The following is a 24655-nucleotide window of genomic DNA, read 5'->3' as shown; positions in this document are numbered from 1 at the left end:
TTTTGTGTGTGTGTATGTGTTATAGAATCTTTGCATTTTAACTTTATGTAAGTCACTTTCAGCTATTTTTGTAAAAAGCGTCAAATGAAATTAATAAATAATAATTTATTTAAAACACAGTTCCTGGATCAGCATATGTTCATGTGCGTAGACGTGAAAGATACAGAAACCGAGAAGGAAGCTTTACTTAACTCACATCCAGCATAAAATATGAAGGTTAAGTGATTGGGGGGGGGTGTATCTGAAATACTACAAATATATACAAATGTGGCTCATGGTTCCCTTGATGCAGATCCTTTACCTGCAAGAACAGCATCATCTGGCTTCCGGGTGTGGGTGAGAGGAGACTGCGAGGATGCAGAGGCCATCAGCTGCCCACCTATTGTGCTGCTCCCCAAACCATCAATGTCTGCAAAGAAAAACAACAAGAAGTTACTATGGGATAAAGGGGGGGGGGACACCTAAGGGACAATGAATTCCCTCAAGTGAGTTGCAGAGGAATGTGTAATACGTCTCCACTAGTATGAGATTGATCCAACAGTGTTGCTCAACTGACAGTAAAGCCTTTAACAGTGGAAGGGAAGTCATTTTCAGTGGCTCTTCTTTCCTCCTGACGTCCCCTCCCCCACTCTAAATCTGCTCCTGTTCCACTGTTCCAAGCCTGTTCCACTGACAGAAGCTTTGCTGTTGCCACTGGATACAGGCCATTTTACAAGTGATATAAGAAAGCTCTGGCTGTGGCATTTGTTATTTATAATGTTTGTTCACACATGCTAGTTATTTCATTTTGCGAGGGATGGAGGTGCCTCCGTAACGTCAGACTGAGCTACTAAAACAAAGCAACTGCAAAATGTAAGTTATTGCAGTCATAAATGGCATTATAAAAATCAGGTTGAGGTATCCTTTTTGGCCTGGTGGGTCAGATCTTTCTAAGTCCCCATCCCTACTGGTTGGTTAACAGACAGGTGGGCAGGACAACCCATTGGTCAGTCACCTGGCATCATTATGATAATACAACAATTCCCATCCTAATAATACAAAACCCTGACTACTGGCCATGCTGACTGGGACTGGGGTATTCTGGACACTCAATGCATTTAGCCAAAGATGTGTATTTAATTCTATATCGCCCTGGTATTCAAATCATACTGACCAGTCAGCATGGTGATGAGTGGGAGGCTGTGCTCTTCAGGACTTCCCCAATATCCTGCTTCTCCAAGAAGATTTCTCTCCAGCACTTGATGGTAAAGCTCTTCGACCCAAGCCTGAGAAAATACCATCAAAACTCCACTGGATTGGACCTGCTTCATAAACTCCTTCTGCAGAATGGAACAGCACAATTCAGCTACCACTGCATTACTGGTCATGTTGCTTTTCCTCAGAGACTTCTAGAAACATACAGATATGATCAGGAGCATAAAACCAAGGTGACAAGCATAGAGAAAAATTATGCATCTGTCGGCACACATAATAACCACCCATCTTTCTCTCTGATGCAGTTCAGATGTGACACCAAACCATGATGTCATATACTTGTGCAAAAATGAGCCTCGGGGTGGCTTCTCTCCCCACCCCCACCTGCCATGTTTCCCTAACTTCCTTTTGGTTCTTAGCAAACCATAGCTTCTTGTCCAAACACAGAAAACTATAGTTTGTGCAAAGTGGAGAATGATGAGGTTCAGGAAGCACTTTTCTCCCTATGATGAAAGAACCAGGGGACAAAACTCCCCTTGAGTCTGGTGGCAAATGTTACTATACATTTTCATTTTTCCTTCCCACAGTATTTTTTTAAGAATGGCTTTTGTAAAATATTGTCCTCTCTACTTTCTGAAGTCTCCTACCCTTTAAACCCATGAAACAGACAAAAACTGATTTTGGACCCAGTTGCTCCAATTTAATGCTCCCCTGGGTTCAACCTGCATCAAATCTGAGTGCTTCATATTTATTCACTGAGCTGCGGACCAGCAAGCTATAAGAAGTCAGGGTAGTTGCAAATGTGTGTTGTTCTTCACCATACCCAGCACTGCATTCCACTCACCATGATCACGGGGGACTGGCCAGGCTTCTTTCGGTAGTAATCTGCATTGGACAGCTTCAGGTTGAGCAGGAGAGTATAATGAGAGACCATATAGAGACTATCTGCATTCATCAGTGTCTGGAAGCTATAGGCGACATTCCCTTCAAATCCAGGAGAGTGCATCATACCTACCAAAAAACAGAGAGCTATAGCAAGTGCCTTGTAAGAGAAATCTTGCTTTAGCGATTCAAGGCCGCTTTCTTTTTATATGGTGATTTACCAGTTACTGCACTGTAACTCACATTTCTGTAACTACATGATCAGAAACTTCTGTTGCACTAGCCAAAGTGCTTTCCACAGCCCCAGTGGAGACTGCCCTATTTTGAACAAAGTAAAGGTAAAGGTAAAGGACCCCTGGATGGTTAAGTCCAGTCAAAGGCAACTACAGAGTTGCGGCGCTCACCTTGCTTTCAGGCCAAGGGAGCCGGCGTTTGTCCACAGACAGCTTTCCGGGTCATGTGGCCAACATGACTAAACTGCTTCTGGTTAATGAAACACCGTGACAGAAGCCAGAGCGCACGGAAATGCAATTTACCTTCCCACCGTAGAGGTACCCATTTATCTACTTGCACTGATATGCTTTCGAACTGCTAGGTTGGCAGAAGCAGGGACAGAGCAGCAGGAGTTCACCCCATCACACGGATTCGAACTGCCGACCTTCAGATTGGCAAGCTCAAAGGGCTCAGTGGTTTAGACCACAGTGCCACCCACTCCCATGAAGAAAGTAGATGCCACTGTCAGCAATGCATTAAAACAGACTGGTGTAGTAAATAAAGCATTGGATTTTGTTTGGGTTTCAGTACATAGAACCTTTATACATAGAAACTTGCTTTGCACAGAACCTTTACAGAATATATTGGAAGAAGGGTCTCAAAACATCATAAAGGCACACTTTTACATACAAAAGCAGTTTACCATATTAGTGGGCGCAGCTTATTAGTAATGTGGAGAACAGCTTGCTTCTTAAATAAAACTAAACATGAACATCCAGTAATCAAGTGTACTAAAACATTTGAACCATTGGCTTACGGGATAATTTGCTCTGGAAATTGATTAGCATTAAAGAGTCCCCATATACTACTGTAACCCTGTTGTTATGTACATCATATGCACAGCTTATAAACTTGACACCAGGATAATGTGGTGTGACTGAAATGTTATGTTAAAACTGTGCTTGCTGAACAGTTTCATGTAATATAATACAACAGGTTATAATAGGCTGATTTGTCAAAAATGCAGGAATACAAATGGAAGCTGCTGTGTCAGAATGAAAATTCCACAAGGATTTTGCTGGGAAAATCCATGAGCAGCAGACTGGAATTTTGTACCTTGTTTGTAGATCTTTCCTAAGAAGTCCACAAGGGTTCAGATTCTGATATTTAACTTTTTCATGCTGCCTATTGAGATCAAGTAGGCACCTTTACTGAACTCTTTTCAACATTTGCTAAAAACATTCTTGTTTAGACAAGCCTACCCAAATGTTTAGAAAGCTGAGGTGATTTTAACCTGTTTTAGTATTTTAACTTATGTATATTTTAAAGAAGGTTGTAAATTTTTCCTGCTTTAATTGCCTTATCTTTCAGGTAAACCACTTTGAGAGTTTCTACAATCAAGCAGTGCAAAATCTTATGAAATGAATAAATTAAATAAATACGTTTTCATTCTTTTGTAGGAAAAAAAATAGTTACATTGGAGCCAGGCCACAACTCCAGTATTAATTCACAGGGCTGCAAATGGATTAGAATGCAGATTCTCTCAAACATACATGAAAATAGTATTTGACATATCAAAGACCCTTAATCAGCAATGCTCTGAATTGTTCATTTAATACTGGCTGTGAAGAAAATGATCACCAACCTGAACAAAAAGTTGAAGCGAAGTTCTGGAGGGCCAAATCAACATCTTCCACTTTAGAAAGAGCGATAAGTCGAGGGAGAAGAGCTTCAAGGGACTGGATGAATAATCTGGCACTGTGCTGATCTGCTTCCTGGTTCTTCAGAAGTTTCAAGGAAAGGGCAGCAGCTCGTAAGGATTTGTGACCTGGACAGTCTCTTGGGGTCTGCTCTTCATCAGCCAACGAACAATTGTCTGAGCCTATGTCTGAAACATCTGACCTTCCGGAATCTTTCTCTGCTGCCATGGAATATTGGTCACATGAATCAAATTCAGTCCTAGAAAGATCTTGGTCATCAACACTGAAATTGCTCTCACTGTACCTGGATCCACAAGAACGTGCCCTGCAGTCAACTGAAAGAAAATTAGTTATATCTGGATAAACAACTGTATGGCTCCGTTGAACAACATCTGGCTGGTCAATGGTTTCTGATTCTGGGTCTTTATAATGAATTTCTTTACCCATTTGTCCAGCCGGTGACTGGAGAGAATTTTTATGAATTTCAGAACGATCTTCTGGAGTGGTCTGCCCCATTTCACCTTCCAAGGTTGTCTGACCAGTATCTGTGGTGACGCTAATACTAATGTCAGGACTCTTTTCATTGGCAGTTTCCCAGGGGGTATGGGTATGCTCTGATGACAGGATGCGCCTTTGCCACCTAAAATCGGCATCGTTTATCTCCATGGAATCTCTGCTTGTCTCGCCCCCGTGGTTTAACTCGTCCATACGTCGGAGAAGCAGATGGACCTGCTCCTCGTCGAGGCCTTTCCCTTGACTTAGATCATCCAGGGTGCCAAGGAGGGCACAGACACAGGACACTGAAGCATAGCAGGCTTCAATCCCACCTTTCGCGCAAGCTTCACTCATCCCGTCCAAGATACTACAATAAATAGAAACAAGACACACTTTACTCTCTCTTTTTTTCTTAACTGGAAAAGCATGCATTTTAAAAAAGGATTATTGGCTTAAGGAAACCTAGTAGAACATACAGTTTGAGAAGATCCAGGTGGGACTTCCTTTTCGAAATCGACCTTTTCCTGCATTCTGGTTCAGTAGAGCAGGGGCCTGCCAAATCGCAGAGCCGCCGAGGACTGCCAAGTATCTAAATTTGTATGAAATATAAAAAACTCCTCACAGATCAAATGCACGGTGCTGGAACAAACCTTATTTCTTTGGTAAGCTGATCTGCCTCAGGATGCATTGAGCTTATTAATTCAAGGATGCAGGATGTACCCATCAATTTATTAACATAAGTTGGTTTCAGAAAGCAGATAAAACCTGTGTTAGCTTGCCAACACTGATGGCCTAAATGTTACAGAGCAGCCCTGGCCTACCTCTCTAAAGCATCCCTACACCTCCATTCCTTGAGATCAGTTTGGAGTAGCCCTGCTTGGCATCTCTTCTTCACATGTTGCAAAACTGGAGGGAGGGGCAGGGGTCAGATGGCCAGAGACTTTGGTGCCGGAATTTGGAGCTAATTGCTCCGGGAGTCCTCTCAGATTACCGTTCTTCACTGTCTGAATTCAGCTCTAGAATGAAGACTTTTTTATATATAATTTTTATTTGATTTTTTTGTTGATACACCAAGAAAGAAAAGAAAAACAGAAAACAAAAATAATAATGAACAAAATATTATTTACAAAACAATAATGCAAAAATTGGTCTTCTGACTGTAGACCCAACCTCCCATCTGTTCCTTACTTCAACTGTATATTACTTGTTGCCAATACACACTTTTGTTATGATCTAACTAATTATTAATTTAACTTAGGTCTCATATCTTTCTTGAAGCTACTACTGAAATGATTCAAATGCTGTGACAGAGTTTAAACTGCTGTAGTTATTTTTCAAATATATTTTAAAGACTTCCCATTTTGAGACAAATTCCTGCTTTGGTTTATTCCTTATTTTTTCTGATAAGCTATCTAACTCCACATATTCTGTTAGTTTTTGAGTCCATAGAATGAAGACTTTTTAATTACTTGTGTTTTACTTTGAAATGTCACGGTTGGGTTTGTGTCCCTCCCCTGCTTCTTTTATCACTGCATTTATTGTTTCATACGAAAACAATCTATATACAGAATTGCTTTGGAATATGAACTCTTTGCAGTCAATAAAGGAAATGGGGGGTGGATGGGTCAATAAAGGAAATCCATGGGGTGGAGATGGGTACAAACAAAATGGTATTTGCAGTTAGCTCACCTCTTTCATGATCTTGATAGCCTCCACTCTGTGCTGAGGTGGGGGGTACAGAAGCATTCGGTGATAAAGAGACTGCAGGACCGGCTTCATGGACTCCACCGATCCCATCAATCGGACAAGTTCTGCTGCAATGTAATAGATTGTCCGGGCAGCAGGACTGCTAAGGGCAGGCGCATTGGAAGAGCAACCTGACCCTCTGCCGTGATCGGAGACCCCTGAGGAAGGAGAATCAGCTTCGTGGAAGATGCTGCTGTGAGCAGAGGTGATGGTTTTGTCATGGACTGGATTTCCCAAGATTACTACAAGAGCCGGGCACAGCTGCTTCCTGGAAAAGAAAAGCAGCGTGGGAGCGAAACAGAAAAAACAAATAGGTGGCAAAAGGGGAGGAATCAACACACCACAGTGGTACCTCGGTTTAGGGTACTTAATCTGTCCCAGAAGTCTGTTCTTAAACCAAAGCCATTCTTAAACACTTTCCCTAATTAGGCCTCCCGCTCCTGGTGCCCTTCCACCGTTCAGCTTCCGTTCATAGACCAAGGTAAATGTCAGGTGGTGAGGTGGTTGCTCACGAGTAACCAGGCAGGACTCTGACCTGTCTTTTGCAGGTTTTTATTTTGTGCAAACTATTTACAGTGCAGAACCACAAAGTTCATGTCCGTCTTAGTCACTTACAGATTCTGGGAGTGGCCCCTTCCGGTCCCGTCCCCCCAGCATAAGAACTTAGACACCCCAAATCTCCACCTCTCCTCCTTACGTTTCACCCCTATGTGCAAACTGGGTGACGGAAACAGCGTGCCTGTTTCCTGGTCAGCCAGGAAAGATGAGGTGCTTGGGCTCTCAGTAGCATCTTCGAGCCCTCCCCTCGCTCGGCTTTCCCCTTCCTCCCCTCCACCACTCGAAGAGGGGCTGCTCCTCAGAAGCATAGGAGGCTCTCTGTATCCCCCTGCCTCCCCCCCCCCGTTGCGATGGCAGTCCCCTGACAGTAAAGTTCACTAACCGGAACACTACTTCCGCTTTTGCGGGGTTTGTATACTGGAAAGTTCGTAAACAGGGCTGTTCTTAAACCGAGGTACCACTGTACTCACATTGGACAACAAACTTCAGTTACATTTATAAATGAGATCATTGTAAAGCACTCAGCACCCATAAAATGCCTACAGAAATTGAACCACCACCACCGCCGCCACGGAAGAGGCATATGTAAATAGAATTATAATATGTATACAGATATAAATGTAGCTACTATATCTTTACCGGCACACCTTTTTGAAGTCAAACGTCACAATATCAAGAGTAGCCAAAATGGTGCCCTCCACATATTGCTGAACTAGAATGGCTATCATTCTTGACTACTGGAAATGTTGGCTGGGGCTGATGGGGGTTTGAGTCAAACAACATCTGGAGGGGAGCACGTTGGGCACGACACTGTATGCCAAACTATAACTTAGCAGGACCAGGTGAACATGTTGACTCAGCAATGAGCTAAGCCAAGGTTTGGCTAAGTGTTTTATCTAAAACAGAGCTGTAGCTCATGGCTAGTGTGATGAGAGCTTAACCACACATCCTGGTTTGTATGACACACAAACCTTGACTTAGCTCTGCGCTGTGCAACTGTATAAAGCAGAGGAGCAAATAATCTTTTAGCTTACTGTGTCATATGACCCAAGGCTACCCCGGTCTATATTCTACACACACAATTTTAATATAGAGGCGGTATTATGAGCATCTGTTGAATGAATGAGGGCACCTATTCCCTTGGGAATGGAGACAGTATTATTATTGGAAAGGTTTGAAAGGGCCTCTCTGGCAAAGAGGTCCAGAGGTTACTTTTATCATGGAGAATGACATACTCATGACAATTTCTCATTTACCAAAGCCCTCTTTGGGGATTTAGTCTTCTTGAATTCAAACAATAATTGAGGAGAAGCAGTTATGTGCTACAAAGTCCCGTCCTCTCTGGTGCATTACGTTTATCCAAGTTTAGAGCCATCCATAAGCTTAAGGTCAGTAGTATCGCATGAAGAGCCTCTTCTACTTGTGGAGGGTCCTTGCAGGCTTTACAACCCTGAATGGCTTACAGTCCTGATTGGACATAAAACTATTTCATATTTGCTCCAGTAAGGTTAAGCACATTTATGTAGGACTAAAACTCCAGTTTGTCTCGAAGAATGTAATCTTCCTTTAACAGGGAGTAAGCCATGAACCCAGTGAGGACTACTTGAACAGAATTGCACTCCCAAAGGTTCCAAGCAGATTTACTTACCATATGAGGTCAGTGAATCCTTTATGATGGTGCATATTAGGAGAGGAACTATTCAGCATCGAAAGAATGCATTCCAGGAAGAGAAGCTGCAACTGCTGATTCTCACTGACAAACAGAAGCAAAGTGTCTTACAGTTTGTTCTTTTCAACCAGATGCAATAATACAAATACTTTTTCTTCCTATTTCATGGAAAAATACAAAAGGAAAATTCTCTGCGAAGAAAACGGACATAAAAGCAGCTGAATGCAATTATCCAGAATCAATTTCTCCTAAGTAGAAATATCAATTTCTCATGAAAATGTTCAGGGCTGTTGAAAACATTAAATGTATATATCACTTCCCATTTCACAAAATGATCAAGCAGAATTCTAAAAAATAATAATCACATGATTATTGTAACTCGCTCTACGTGGGGCTGCCCTTGAGACCTAGAAACTCCAGCGGGTGCAGAATGCCACGGCGAGACTCCTTATGGGGTCCTCGCTGCGAGATCACATTCACCCGGTGCTATACCAGCTGCACTGGCTCCCGGTGGGGTACAGGATCAGGTTTAAGGTGCTCATTTAAACCTTTAAAGCCTTATATGGCCTAGGACCCTCGTACCTATGGGACCGCCTCTCCTGGTATGTCCCACAGAGGAACTTACGGTCTTCAAACAAAAACATCCTGAAGGTCCCAAGCCACAGAGAGGTTAGGCTGGCCTCAACCAGAGCCAGGGCTTTTTCGGCTGTGGCTCCAACCTGGTGGAACGCTCTGTCACAAGAGACTAGGGCCCTGCGGGACTTGACATCTTTCCGCAGGGCCTGCAAGACAGAGCTGTTCCACCAGACCTTTGGTCAGAGCACAGCCTGACTCCCTCCTTTGGCAATCTTCACAGAACTTTAGCCTAATGGTTGCCATCAATTTGAGTTGAATTAATTTTAATGAAACGATTATTTTATTGTTGTTAGCCGCCCTAAGCCCGGCTTCGGCTGGGGAGGGCGGGATATAAATAAAATTTATTATTTTATTATTATTAACATGGTAAAAAACACTGAAGCAATAAATTAAAATATTTTAGTAAAAACTCCCAAACATATTTAATGTAGAAGGGTTCACTGATCAGTATAATAACGGGCACTTCGCAAGTATAATAATAATATATAATGCATACTGCTGTTCAGTATTAACAACTACTTCACTTACAGGATTGTTGCAGTAATTAAGAATGTGTGCCATTAGCACAAAATGCAATAGATATAAATAAAACTACTGCTAATAAACTGCTTGCAATTACAAAGTAGACAGATCCTACATGCAAATAATTACAGTTATTTAGATGTACGAGTAATTACTTAAACTTAATATAGGACACATTAGTACTGATAATTACTGGGAAATGGGAAATGCCTTCTTTTGCAGTGTAGATCAGAGTTACTCTATTGTTACCCAATTCACTTCTCAAATAATTTTTCCATGATTCTGTTCATATATCACAGCCTAGCACATCAAGGACTAATTAACTTAAATGTGTGCTAATTACACGCTGGCATGCAATACTTAAGGTGGATTACCATTGTCTTATCACAAAATGAAAAGATTAAGTTGCTTTAGCTGCTTAATGGAACAATTATTTTTTTTTGAAAGATAGCTAATTGTTGTTCCCTACTGTCTTTGAATTCAATCATGAGGTGGACACAAGTAGACAACAGACAAAAAATAAAACTCCTTATTGGAGTAATAAATCCAAAACTAATATCAGCAAGTCTAGAAAGGTGTGTCACTAATCCCTACTAATGGCCTTATTCATAGGTCTGAAGCTACTGAGTTTCTGCAACAGAAAAATTTGCATTAAAAAATTTCAATTTTCCATTTTTGTATTGCTGACGGAAACAGCAGAGCACTACATGGGATTAAGTAGCCCAGTGAGGGAGTGGAGGAATGGGAAAAATGCATTTTTCTGTAACATTATCTCTCTATATTTTTTCTAGCTGTTCTGTACGTGCAGAAGAGTATTTTTCTTTAAAAAGGAAAGAAGTACCAGAAGTCTGAAATAGATGCTTCAATGTTCAGGTTGACTCTATACCATAGAGTGATTCTATCTAAACACTAAGTTTAAATTCAGAAACAATTACTCACCTGATAACTGCCTGAAGTTTTTCACAGAGAACCGCGAAGACAGAGACAACATCATCACAAAGGGACTCTGTGGCAGAATCTCCAAAAGGGGCAAAGGACACATATTAGCAGCAGCCATGTGTAGACCTAACTACACCAAAGTTTGACACCTGCAGAAACATCTCCAACTTCAGTGACTTTGCACAGAACATGATGAGGAAGACACGGCATTGAAAGAGAAGCTTTATCTGGGCATATGTGGACAGGACTCTCCTCTGCCCCTAATTCAATGCTATGGCGCAAAATATGGAATGAAACATCTACTGAGGAAAACGATTCAACCAACCGTTGGGGGAAGGGAATGCTGGAAGCGGAAGGGGAGCAGCTGTTTCTTGCAAGTGTTGCTGGGAAGGAGGAAATGAGCAGAACTCCATGCAGGGTTTCAAGGACAAATGCATGAAAGACAGAGAGACACAGGGATGGTGCTTAGGATGCCTCTGGATCCAACGCAGGAAGGACAAGCCCCTCTTGAGGTGCACATGCTATGAACTCTCTCTCCATAATACTCAGATGTAAATATGCGTGAATAAACCATATTTCTTAGAGACACTGCCACCTCTGCCACGTCTCATTCCAAAGGAACACAAACTCTGGTTAAGGGCCAAGACCCCTAGAACCTTGGCAGAGACTTGGGAGACAAGAGTGGCTTGTAACAAAATTCACAATAATTTTGCATAGGCATGATGGGGGGGGGGAGGAAGTGGAAGGGGAGAAATAAACCAGTTTCTGAGTAGTTTTGAACTCATACCTGGGCTCTTGCACCCCTGAAGGAATCCTTGGTTTTCAGCTACCTTTTAATGAAAGAAATATATTGTCATTAGCACAGGTATGGGAAAGTACCCATGTTTACTGAAGAACAACTTTTCACTTTTCTACTTCTAGACATATGAGCAATCAAGGAAACCACTCCTGAGACAAGACTCTAACCCGATCCAGAGGAGAATTATGGAGTTTCCAGATGGGCTTTCAGTGCCGCAATAGTTTGTTGCTAAGCCAGGCTGTAAAAAAATTTCTATCTCTATATGAGATAAACAAATGCACTATAGCATTAGTTTTCCTGACTATAATGCTAGCACTTTTATCCTGGATTCCAATATTTTACATTGCATTATGTATTGCAGTATGGAACTGTGGCTTATTTATTTATTTATTTAGTGGCATATCAAGATAAATTTTGAATGGCAGGAAATAACTATATGCTGGAATATTGCCCTGAATTTCATCACATAAAATTGCAACGTAAAACTCCTGTGATTTTCCAGGATAATGGGGTTGCAAACAGTTTCTGGCTGCTAACATGGAAGCAATTTCCATAACATGGAAAGGAGCACTAAACTTTTGCTGGATGCTAGTTTTCCAGAAGTGGCTTTTACACTGTATGAAAGATAATAATACTTCCGGGATAGCGCGACTTCCGGGATAGCGCGAACGGGTAATGGCGGATTCCCTCTGAGCTCTGGAGGGAATCGGCTCCGCCGGCGACACGGGGACCCTTAGAAACCGCAGGCGCTGAAGCCTGCGGACATGGAGACTCGGTGGGCACCTTAAGCGCCCTCCCCGACCCGCGAAGAGCCTTTTTAAAGGCTACGGAGGGGACCGGAGAGTGGCGTGGAGCTGAGAGTCGATCGCTGCCTTGGCGGAGCGAAGCCGCGAGCCATGACCGGAGAGCGCTATCTTTCTTCCTGAAATTTGGACTGAAAAAACAACTCGTGAGTAGAAGGAAATTTTGGCACTAAAAGTTTTATCATTGAATTTGAGTACGAGCGGGGGATGTGTTAAAAAGGAAGTCCACACTCCCCCCACCACCAAAAGACTTAAAGCAAGGAGAGGAGCACTAAGTCGGAAAGACTCTGGTGTTGAAAGGAGAAAGAACACTTTCATAAATTGGTTGAAAAAGTTACTTGTGCTGGAGTGAAGAGAGGGGAATCCCAGAGGTTTTGCTTTTGGCGGACCCCCCCCCCCGAACCCGGGCAGTGCCCTGCTTGGGAACCCGAGAGAAAAAACAAGGTGTTTGACAGCTGTCAAAAGAGCTGTCAAACGGACGTCAGCTTGGAAATTGAGTTAAAACTGTGTTATAACTATATTGTTGGGACTAAAAGTGTTACATTAAATTGACTGGAAACAAACTAATTCTGAATAACAAAGTAACGAACTGTTGGAAAAGAACTATGATGGAAATCCCCCTGGAGGGAACTAAAGACATTGCAATGGCTGCGGAAGGAAAACTACTGGCAGAGATAAAAAAAATGTTTTCCCTGGTGGGAGCTCTGCAAGAGCAGAGCTTAGCCATGAGAGATCAACTGATGACCTTCAATCTTAAACTAAACAAATCTGTTGGTAGAGCTAACCGGATGGAAAAAGAATTTGCAGCTGCAGAAAAAGAGACAACTTCAGAACTGGGGGAAAAAGAAGAAAAAGAAGAAGGAGTTCAGGAGGAAGAGAGCAATCAAATATCTGTAACTTTTGGGAGGAAAAGAAGTGAAAAAGACAACCAATGGATCATAAATCTGCAAAGAGAGAGAAAGATGGAAGTCCCTGGAACAACTGAAACATTAAGCTACGAAAGAACGAATAAGTATGATGGAGACTTCTTCTTTAAGCTGCAACATGGGAGATCTGTTGATCCTGGACAAAGACTGTTTTTGTTTGAAAAATATGAGGAACTGGTGACAGAATTCCTTCGAGAAGAGAAGATCAATAAAAAGGACTATAAACAAAATTGCTGGAGAGTGATTAACGGGGGCCTAAGGGCCTCTGATGTGAGAAATCCGGGTTAAATCTTTTTTTTTTTTTTTTTTTTTGGGATATTAATGTGGGAAGGGGCAAATACCGGGACAGAGGGGGAGGGGAGTGCAGAGTGGTAAAAGTCTGGGGTTTAGAATAGAAATATTATTGTTTTTTGATTTAATATAAAGAGTAAGGAATTTGTGGGAGAGAAATTAGGCCGACCTTAGAGAAACAACTTAATATGTATAATGGGATTTAAAGTAAAAATGGATAAAGGATAAATTATAAGAAAAGATATGAATAATATTTAAGAGATTTGAACAAATAACTTGCTGAGATATTTAATGAAATGGGAAGGTGGCTGGGGGGGGTGGGGGGAAGTCACTGAAAGAGGGTAATGATTGTAAGGGTATGAAACTACAGATATTCTGTTTTGTGTTTTGTGTTTATGATATATGTTTGTGTTTGTTTAAAAAAATTTTGAAAATCCAATAAAAATATTTAAAAAAAAAAAAAGAAAGATAATATAAAACATGGAAATTATCAGGTAAGGAAACATTGGGAAAAGGGAATACAGTGGTGCCCCGCAAGACGAATGCCTCGAAAGACGAAAAACTCGCTAGACGAAAGGGTTTTCCGTTTTTCGAGGTGCTTCGCAATCATTTGCTTTAAATGAAAATTAGCTGCAGCCCTCTGGCTCATGATCAATACAGCGGCTCAGGAAACACAGTAGGTCCCCCCTCTGATAGGAGCTTCAAGGCAGCTATGAATAAGATAAGATGACCGATGCAAATCCAAGTTATTAATAGGTAGGCTCTGAAGAGGTCCTAAACTGTAAAGAGCTAAGGGAATGGAAAACCAAAAGCAAGTACGGTCGTGGGAAGAAACCTGAGGGACAGGTTGACAGAAATATTGACTGAAGAAAAGGCGCAATAGACAAGAGACAAGTAACTGAGGCATGAATGAGCTAATCAGGGCAGGGCTCTGAAGATGAGCAGGGCTGAAAATCTATGGAACGAGAGGGGGGAGAGAGAGGTGCAGGATTACCACAGTAATTGGGATAAAATAGATAATACCCTGAAAAGCAAGAACCTGAAGAAATAATGGATGTAGACATGAAGCTGAAGAAAGTAACATACGCCTTTGGACAACTGTGAGTCCAGAATGACTCCTGGGCTGCACACCTGGTCTTTCAGGGGCACAGTTACCCTGTTCGGGATCAGGGAGTCCCCCACACCTGCCCGCTCCCTATCCCCCAAGAACAGTACTTCTGTCTTGTCAGGATTCAACCTCAATCTGTTAGCCACCATCCATCCACCAACCAACCAACCAACCAACCAACCAACCATCCACCTCCAGACACTCACACAGGACCTTCATCGCCCTCACTAGTTCTGATTTGAAAGAGAGGTGGAGCCAAGATATGTTCAGGGCCAATATATGCTTCTGTCTGCAACATGGATGCAGTGGTACCTCTGGTTACGAACAGGATCTGTTCCGGAGGCCCGGCCATATCCCGAAAACTTCGTAACTGGAGGTGCTCTTCTGTGCACGTGTGTGTGTGAAACCTGGAAGTATACACTTCCGGGTTTGCCGTGGCCATAACCCGAAGATTCTGTAATCTGAAGGAAACATTGGGAAAAGGGAATACAGTGGTGCCCCGCAAGACGAATGCCCCACAAGACGAAAAACTCGCTAGACGAAAGGGTTTTCCGTTTTTCGAGGTGCTTCGCAAGACGAATTTCCTATGGTCTTGCTTCGCAAGACGAAAACGTCTTGCGAGTTTGCTTCCTTTTTCTTAAAGCCGTTAATACCCGGGGAATCCGCGCTCTGCAAGACGAAAAAATCGCAAGACGAAGCAACTCGCGGAACGAATTAATTTCGTCTTGCAAGGCACCACTGTAAAGTGCTGTCTGAATGAAGCCATAAGTAGCATTGCCAGGAAATCACAACCTATTGTTGTTGCTATAGAACTCACTGGATTCTCTTGTTTTTGCCGTAACTGTAAAGTCAAATCACTCAACATCTGGCTGAGAGTTGCCCGCACAGCTGTATTAATACTCCGCTGATGGTAACTGGAGACATAGGTTTCAATGCACACCTGGTTGGGAAGGAAGAAAGGAACAGCAGAAGTAATGTAATTATAGATGTAATAAAATAAGACTACCAACATAATTATAATTGGTAGAAGTAGGAGGGTGGTTGTTGGTTTGTTTTGTTTTCATTTTATTATGTATTTCATTTTTGTGATTTTTGTTTTATGTTGTGAACCACCCTGTGATCTTCAGATGAAGGGTGGTATACAAATTTAATAAATAAAAATGAAAGTTAAATGACATAGAACTATTTCTGACGACAGTCTAAATTCTGAATCACCCAAGTCTAAATAGTATCATTTATACCAAAATATTTCTCCAAGTAAGAAAACTACTAGGGTTCCAGTCTGAATGGTTGGTTACCTGATAGTTTTAATACAGTGTATTTTTTGCTCTATAAGACACACTTTTTCCTTCCTAAAAAGTAAGGGGAAATGTGTGTGCGTCTTATAGAGAAAAGGCAGGCTGCACAGCTATCCCAGAAGCCAGAACAGCAAGAGGGATCGCTGCTGTTCTGGCTTCTGGGATAGCTGCGTGAAGCCTCTTCAGGGCAGGGGGAGCGTTCTTCCCGCTGCCCTGAAGAGGCTTCATGTTGCTATCCCAGAAACCAAAACGGCAAGAGGAATTGCTGCGCAGACCCTAACACAGACTTAACACTTTAGTAGGAACTAGCCCCTAGTTTAACAGCAGCTTAAAAAATTACCCACCAATCCTCTTTTATTATTTGGTCTTATGAATTAGAATCATGCCATCTTTACATATTTGAATCTGAACTGAAAAAGCATTGAAAAAAAATAATAGAATGTGTAAATTCAATCGATAGTTAGGTTCAATTCATGCACAATTCATGCATAAGTTGGTCCTCTTGTCATTTGAGTAATTTATCTCTGACCTAGCTGCTAAAGGCACCTTCTAGTGGCAGACTGCTATGTTATTTTATTAACATAGTCCAAGTTTGGCTTCCAGTGAAGAAGGAGCACTCACCTCAGCAATCTTAAGTACCGAACTCCCATTCAGCTCAAATGTTGGAGTGTATGTTATACAGAGCAGGACCTGCAATCAAAGGAACAACAGAGGGCAAGAGCTTTAGTAGGAAGGTGCCCTGAAACCCTGGTCAAGGCTATGAAGTTCACCGAGAAGCAAGTCCACCGCATGTCCTACCTTTGCTAATCACAGAATCACAAGGCAGAAACAGACCACAGGGGCAAATCAAACCTCTCCTCAAGGCAGGATCCCACAAATTAATTTATGTAGCCCAGAAGAGAGTATAGGAATAAAGGAGGAGTGCCTTCTGGGGGTCACTACTCAGTCTGACCTGGTGGAAAAATAATGTCCAGCTCTTTATATTCTGAAGGATATCCACCCATCATCACATGTAGTGACTTGGATTCCATTCATTCATGAGTAATAAGACAAGTTCAATGTCACATGAAACTGTCTATTTTGGTATCAAAGCCAATGACCCAAAAATCTGAAAATGGGGCATCTACCCTCTGTCAAAACTCATTGTATGAATTCTGCTTTACAACAGTTCTCAGCAAGCTTAGGGCAAGCCAAATCATAGCTGAGATGGCGCAGAATGTTGGGTTGTGGTCATCTCCATCTAGCCTCTGATTTGTGGAAAGATGATTTTACAGTGGCCCCTGAGAAGGTTAGCCTGAAAGTAAACCAGGTCATACATGTCTTTTAACACACTTTAACAACCCTTGGGTTGTGAGAAATAGGAAATTTGTGGTTACCAGGAAAAGTGCTAGCTATTATTGACTAGCAATTAAAACGTGTACAAACTGTAACAGTGTACAAAATACTGTAAATGTCTTTTCATAAGCTTTAAAATATTATTCAACTGTGGTAATATGCAAATTTAAAGAAAGTATCTGCAAAATGGCAAGCAGAAATTTAAGGATTCTACCCAAACATTATCTGCAGAAGAGAGGACTAGAATAGAATACTCCCTCTAATAAAACAGGATTTCAGTGGCCTCTGTTGGTATTATTTCTCTGCTCTCTCTTAACACAAACTGAATGGTTTAAGAAAGCCTGAGAAGGCCTAAAAAAATAGAAACTGAGCCAGTAGAAAGTTAAATATTCTTGTTACCAATTAATAAACTCAGAATTATAAAGGTTTAAAATGTGCAGCTAAAACACAATAAGAACGTTGTCTGCAGGATCACCTTAGGGATCTCATTCCAGATTACTAGTGCCAACTAAAAAAAGCCATATTGTGCGTAATACAAATATTGCTTTTCAAAAAGACAATATGCCCGGAGCAAGGTCTCTAACTCAGAGCAGTTTAAGGAGGGCACCAAAATTGCTCGACAAAATGGAAAGAAGAGCATGAAACAGAAATTTCACCTATAAAAAGAGAAAGCCTGCTATGTGTAGTAATGTTAACTGAATAGGCAAACAATATTAGGATGATTGTCCTCTTGCAAATGCCCTGATGAATGCTGTTTCCATTAATGAGTGATCCATAATGAGGATGTGGATTTTAATTACAGCCAGAGTGCTTTCTGTCTTGAAAAAACTACTGCTTTGCTCCTTTGTTGCCCGCCCACACAACTGATAATATGCTGATGAGATTTTTCAGATCAACAAGGAAAAGAAACAATGGATTATGCCGTCTTTATCAGAATGAAAACCACTTCCCCTAGAACTGGGTTGAATGAATGAATTTATTAATACGGTCACAAACCAGCGTCAACATACACAATATCACAGATCATAAAAAAATATCAAAAATACAAGGGACAATATGAATATAACAAGGATTTAAATATAAAAATTAAAAATTAATTGTTATCGTGCCCCCTGTAATTAACATTTGGGGGTTTGGTTGCTGCGATTGATTGCAGACGCACAAAATTTAGCTACATTTAATGTAGTCTTGGGATTCTTGTCCTCTAGCAGTAGTTTTAAACTATGGTATTCCAATTCTTTCCTAGACTTTTGCAGAACAGGTGTAATAAAAGTCAAACGTATGTCCTCATAAAAACGACAACGTAATAATACATGTGAAGCAGTTTCAACTTCCAACGAGCCACAAGGACAGACCCGTGCTGTGTATGGTTTACCCTCAAATCTGCCCTGAAGTAAGGCAGAAGGGAGAACATTAAATCTGGCGAGGGTAAAAGACCGTCTGTATTTGGGTACCTGAAGAGCTGACAAATAGTTAGCTGGGGAGAAACCTCTCCCATGGTCCCTTATTGCTGGATGTTTGATCATTTCGCTCATGTGGCATTGTAATTCTACGTCCCAGATACGCTGGCGAATTGTAGTCCTAGAACTGGGTTAGGCAACCTTGTAAAGTTAAAAAAGGTAAAAGGTAAAGGATCCTTGGATGGTTAAGTCCAGTCAAAGGCGACTATGGGGTGCAGAGCTCATCTTGCCTTTCAGGCCAAGGGAACTGGCATTGGTCCACAGACAGCTTTCTGGGTCATGTGGCCAGCATGACTAAACCGCTTCTGGTGCATGGAGGACTGTGACGAGTGCCAGAGCACATGGAAATGCTGTTTACCTTCCCGCTGCAGTTGTACCTATTTATCTACTTGCATTGGTGTGCTTTTGAACTGCTAGGTTGGCAGGAGCTGGGACAGATCAACAGGAACTCACCCCATCGTGTGGATTCGAACTGCCGACCTTCCAATCAGCAAGCCCAAGAGGCTCAGTGGTTTAGACCACAGTGCCACCTGCGTCCCTTTTAAAGTACTTCTGTATGGCCTATAGACTCCACTGTGCTTTTTTTGTTTATAGCCTGCAGGATTGCACAAAAACAACTTTATAAAATGAATGCAACCCGCCCCCCAATTCCTAGTCCTAACAAAAAGGAAGTAACATGAAGCCCAATTAAATTCTTTCTTCTTCTTCTCAAGTATCACAAATTTTAAGCCCACAAATTTTAAAAGCTCATGGCTGTTGTTTTAGAAACATTTCAGGTTAAGTCTTTACAGAGTATTTTGTATACCTATAAATCTGTCCGTACTTCACTACACTGGAAAGAAGAGATATTATTCAGAAAGGGCAAGGGAGACTAACAGTCTATTATATATTATTGTGAAGCATGCCACACACACACACACACACACACACACACACACACACGTATCTCATAGAAGAAATAACTGCTTGAAAGTCTACAAGTGTATTGGTATTTTGCAGCTTTCACAGCTATAACACCAATTCCCCAATCATCTTTTCTCCACATCTATTTGCATGATTACCCCTTACACACTAAGTGACAAGCATTCCATGTTGCTAAATTAAACAGTCAGCTAGCAAGCAACAGACCCTCACATCAGATGTGCACATCTACGCAAGTGTACAGAGCTGCTTGGGCTTTTCTCCAATCATGTGCTCTAGACTACCCACATTCAAGAGGGAGGTGGGTTTAATGGCAGCTTCATAAACCAAATGTAATAACACTTCCAATCAAATATGCTGAGAATGAAGGGAGAGAAAACAAGAAAAAAAATCCATGTCCAGTAGAGATGCAGGCAAGGCTCTGTGTATAACAAACATGAAACAATGGTGTTTTATTAATACAGGCATATTACTATGTTACTATGCACAAGGCGGTTTGCAGCAACAAAATATGCAACAAGGAACACACACCGTGTAATAATCTGATCCAATACAAAAAGTTATAATGAAGCATAACTTTAAAATGGAACAATTTAGTGGTACCTCGGGTTACAGGCGCTTCAGGTTACAGACTCCGCTAACCCAGAAATAGTACCTCAGGTTAAGAACTTTGCTTCAGGATAAGAACAGAAATCGTGCGGTGGCAGCTGGAGGCCCCATTGCCTAAAGTGCTACCTCAGGTTAAGAACAGTTTCAGGTTAAGAACGGACCTCCAGAACGAATTTTGAAACAGTATAGTGTTATAAAAATATTGTCAGAATATTATTAGCCAATGTGTTGCTCATTGTTTAGAGTACAACATGGAATATTTCAGCTATCTGCCCATTTTCATGTTTTCTGTAAGCCTCAATAGACTGCTTCCATTGAGCTTTTTGCAGATAAATAAATAACCTAAATAATACTGACCAGAGTCTGGGAGACAATAAAAGTTAGTTATTGTTGTCTCCGATTGTTGAAATAAAACCCAATAGTCTGGTTCAAGTGATTTTTTTGTGTGCCCCATGAACAAAACAAGGGCAAACACATTCATAATTCTGGATGTGTTGTATAAGCATGGCATGTTTAATTATGAAGATGATGAACATAGTGGTTTCCCATTAATCAGTGGAACTGTAAAAAGGTTCTGCTGCCACTAGAAACTATTATTCAGAGTGATCAATGCTTCAGACGTCCGGGCAAAGTCTTATATCAGGAGTGGAATAACCAAGTATGTGATATGTTGTACATTCTCTAAATAAAGCCTTCATTAATTTGCTGTGCTAAGGCAGAAAACTCCAACTAAAAAGTCAGCTGATATGCAACAACATAATGAAACAAGGAGAATCATTTAACAGAGTTCTTTAATGGCTCTGGTAGTAGATTTGGCATTCAGAGTTACGACAATACAAGGAATGTAGGAACTATAGAAAGCAGGGGGGGGAAAGGGTGTGTTTTTTTCAAGTAAGTATATACAGGATTGCCATCTGTGAGCCTCTTTTATAATTGTTTCTTAACATTAAACATTGGTGGTGGAGGAATTGGGGAAAAACCAAGTGTCTCACCTTCTGCAAGTAGAATTCAGCTTCTGCAAAGCCACCATTGGATACAATCCAGAAAAGTTCAACCTTAATAGATTGCTCTATTTACCACCACTCATACTCTATGAACAGGATGATCTGATATTGCCTAAAAGCCTACTTTTAATACAACAGGTCAGTTTAATACAACAGGTCAGTGTAACCTCAAGGTGAGAATAAAACTATACAAGGGGAGTAACTAAAAATATATCAAATATGTATAAATTTTAGACTTCAGTCTTACACATAATCACTTAGAAGTTTGTTTCAGTGAGACTTAAACAAGCCAGGTAAACAAGCCTAGGAGGATCAGGTCTCACTTGTTATTTCACACACAAAATTGAACCTATGGAAAGACTGAGGAAGGGGGACCACAACAAGAGCATCAGTTTCCTGCTTGGTAAGTTACATATTTACTATTCATTAAAAGGAGGTGGCAGGTTCCCTAAAGGAAGCACCACAAAAACAAATGCTCACTGGGAATAAGTATATTCCGCCACTCAGTTGGGTAAACACTAAACTGAACAGGTGGCAATACAGATATCAACAGTCCTTCTTTAATCCCTTCCTACGTGTGTTCTTTTAGCAACACAAAAGGCTTCTGTTTGTTTCCATTCCTGCATGACATACCACACAGACCTGCTAAATTTATGAAGATTAGTTTTTCTAGAGTCAGGGTGAAAAACAAGGATCAAAGTCTATTAATATTGTGAGAAATATTCATACCACCGATCCTGGTGTTCTTTATCACTTTAATTAACAGTAAAGGGGGTTGGACAGCCTCATAAATACTAGAAAAGGTCACTACTGACAGTAGTTCAGGGAACTAGCTGAGCAGGGATTAATTAGTTGTTTCCAGCTCTCGCTTTTCTTAGCACACAGCAGCTCTCTCAACAGTTTCATATTTCCTAGGACAGTCTGCCCCTACTGGGTGCCCTGCAAATGTACTGGGCTACAACTCCCATCAGTCCCCAGCTGCGTGGCCAGTGCTTAGCTCTCCAGTGATAGAGGTTGAAGTCCAGAACATTGGGAGGCCACTAGCTTAGGGTTTGAGGAATGCAGCTGTTAGCCCCCGCCACTTAATGGATCCAAATGGTTTCCAGAGAGTGGTAGGGGATGCCTTATCCCATGTTGATGGCCTTTCAGCTGATTCCCTGGTGGCCCGCTGGAATGCGGAGTTAACCAGGGCTATCGACTGTCTGGCTCCGAAGCGCCCTCTCCGATTGCATGGAGCCCGGACAGCTCCGTGGTTTTCTTCGGAGCTGAGGGCGATGAAACAATCGCTGAGACGGCTAGAGCGTCGGTGGCAAAAAACTCACTCCGAATCTGACCGGACACAGGTTAGAGCTCAACGTCGAGCCTACCAAGTGGCGATAGCGACGGCGAAGAAGACTTTCTTCACCGCCTCTATTGCATCTGCAGAAAATAGTAGCAGGAGACTTTTTCAGGTGGTTCGTAATTTAACGGAACCACCTTTACCACCGGGGCTTTGTAAAGACCCCAAGATCTCCTGCAACGATTTTGCAAAGTTTTTTGCAGATAAAATCACTCATATTCGGAAGGAGCTAGACACCACCGTGGGAGCAGGGCTGGGGCGGGAGAGTGCTAGAGCTCTGTCTGGTCAAGTTGCATGGAATCGATTTCAATCCATTACCCCCGAGGATGTGGACAGGCTGCTTGGACGCGTGAAACCAACCACCTGTCTCCTGGATCCTTGCCCATCCTGGCTAATAAAAGCAAGCCGGGAAGGGCTGGGCGATGGGCTCTGCGGGGTGGTGAATGCTTCCCTCTGTGAGGGAGCATTCCCAGATCCGCTGAAAGAGGCGGTCATCAAACCGCTTCTTAAAAAACCATCTTTAGACCCGGCCAGTATGGCCAACTATCGCCCAGTCTCAAATCTTCCATTCTTGGGCAAGGTGATTGAGCGCGTGGTTGCTGAACAACTCCAGGCACGCCTGGAGGATGCGGACCATTTGGATCCCTTCCAATCGGGATTCAGGCCTCATCATGGGACTGAAACTGCCTTGGTCGCGCTGGTTGATGATCTCCGGCGAGCTAGGGACAAAGGTGAGAGCTGTTTCCTAGTTCTGCTGGATCTCTCAGCGGCCTTTGATACAATCGACCATAACATCCTTCTGGACCGTCTAGAGGGGCTGGGAGCTGGGGGCACTGTTATACAGTGGTTTCGCTCCTTCCTCCTGGGCCGTGTTCAGAAAGTGGTGGTGGGGGATGAGTGTTCAGACCCCTGGGCCCTCACTTGTGGGGTGCCTCAGGGTTCCGTCCTCTCCCCCATGCTTTTTAACATCTATATGAAGCCGCTGGGAGAGATCATCAGGGGGTTTGGACTGGGTGTCCATCAATATGCAGATGATACCCAGCTCTACCTCTCTTTCAAATCAGAACCAGTGAAGGCGGTGAAGGTCCTGTGTGAGTGCCTGGAGGCGGTTGGAGGATGGATGGCGGCTAATGGATTGAGGTTGAATCCTGACAAGACAGAAGTACTGTTTTTGGGGGACAGGGGGCGGGCTGGTGTGGAGGACTCCCTGGTCCTGAATGGGGTAACTGTGCCCCTGAAGGACCAGGTGCGCAGCCTGGGAGTCATTTTGGACTCACAGCTGTCCATGGAGGCGCAGGTCAATTCTGTATCCAGGGCAGCTGTCTACCAACTCCACCTGGTACGCAGGCTGAGACCCTACCTGCCCGCGGACTGTCTCGCCAGAGTGGTGCATGCTCTAGTTATCTCCCGCTTGGACTACTGCAATGCGCTCTACGTGGGGCTACCTTTGAAGGTGACTCGGAAACTACAACTAATCCAGAATGCGGCAGCTAGACTGGTGACTGGGGGCAGCCGCCGAGATCACATAACACCGGTCTTGAAAGACCTACATTGGCTCCCAGTACGTTTCCGAGCACAATTCAAAGTGCTGGTGTTGACCTTTAAAGCCCTAAACGGCCTCGGCCCAGTATACCTGAAGGAGCGTCTCCACCCCCATCGTTCTGCCCGGACGCTGAGGTCCAGCGCCGAGGGCCTTCTGGCGGTTCCCTCATTACGAGAAGCAAAGCTACAGGGAACCAGGCAGAGGGCCTTCTCGGTAGTGGCACCCGCCTTGTGGAACGCCCTCCCATCAGATGTCAAAGCGATAAATAACTACCTGACATTCAGAAGACATCTTAAGGCAGCCCTGTTCAGGGAAGTTTTTAATCTGTGATATTTTAGTGTATCTCTGGTTTTTATGGAAGCCGCCCAGAGTGGCTGGGGAAACCCAGCCAGATGGGCGGGGTACAAATAATAAATTATTATTATTATTATTATTATCAGTGAAAGAAGACACCCAATATTCCATTCAAATCTACCTGTAAAGTGCAGGTAACCTCTCTGTGCCTCCTGTAATCTTCTCCTGCACTGCTAAAAGGTTCACATTTAGGGATGACTTTTTTCCCCCCTTCACTGTCTGCAACCAGAACCACAGAAATTTAGTGGTTTTTATCAGCATGGAGATAGAAGTAAGGGAGAAAGCTAAATTATTTCATGTCAAGCAATATC

At 42.5% G+C, this 24655-nt stretch overlaps 1 protein-coding gene across 2 annotated transcripts in view; it reads right to left on the bottom strand.

Annotated features, from left to right (window-relative positions):
• The window catches only part of ARFGEF3 (ARFGEF family member 3), a gene marked incomplete at its 3' end in the record, with an annotated part of 71763 nt that overhangs the window by 21543 nt on the left and 25565 nt on the right, over positions 1-24655 (bottom strand). The window contains exons 5-15 of one of the 2 annotated variants that reach the window (XM_081855227.1): positions 16401-16469; positions 15299-15421; positions 11342-11384; positions 10555-10633; positions 8437-8541; positions 6174-6498; positions 4961-5073; positions 3935-4851; positions 2039-2205; positions 1154-1388; positions 302-409 (exon numbers count right to left, since the gene is read on the bottom strand). In XM_081855227.1, the coding sequence (XP_081711353.1) occupies positions 302-409; positions 1154-1388; positions 2039-2205; positions 3935-4851; positions 4961-5073; positions 6174-6498; positions 8437-8541; positions 10555-10633; positions 11342-11384; positions 15299-15421; positions 16401-16469 (2284 nt within the window). The remainder of the gene's footprint in view (positions 1-301; positions 410-1153; positions 1389-2038; positions 2206-3934; positions 4852-4960; positions 5074-6173; positions 6499-8436; positions 8542-10554; positions 10634-11341; positions 11385-15298; positions 15422-16400; positions 16470-24655) is intronic. The other variant, XM_081855228.1, reaches the window with a different exon arrangement.

The sequence above is a fragment of the Podarcis erhardii genome, assembly GCF_964252035.2.
Source record: "Podarcis erhardii genome assembly, chromosome: 3".
Taxonomy (NCBI): domain Eukaryota; kingdom Metazoa; phylum Chordata; class Lepidosauria; order Squamata; family Lacertidae; genus Podarcis; species Podarcis erhardii.
Note: the sequence above shows the minus strand (reverse complement) of the source record. Positions and strands in the feature narration are given on the sequence as shown.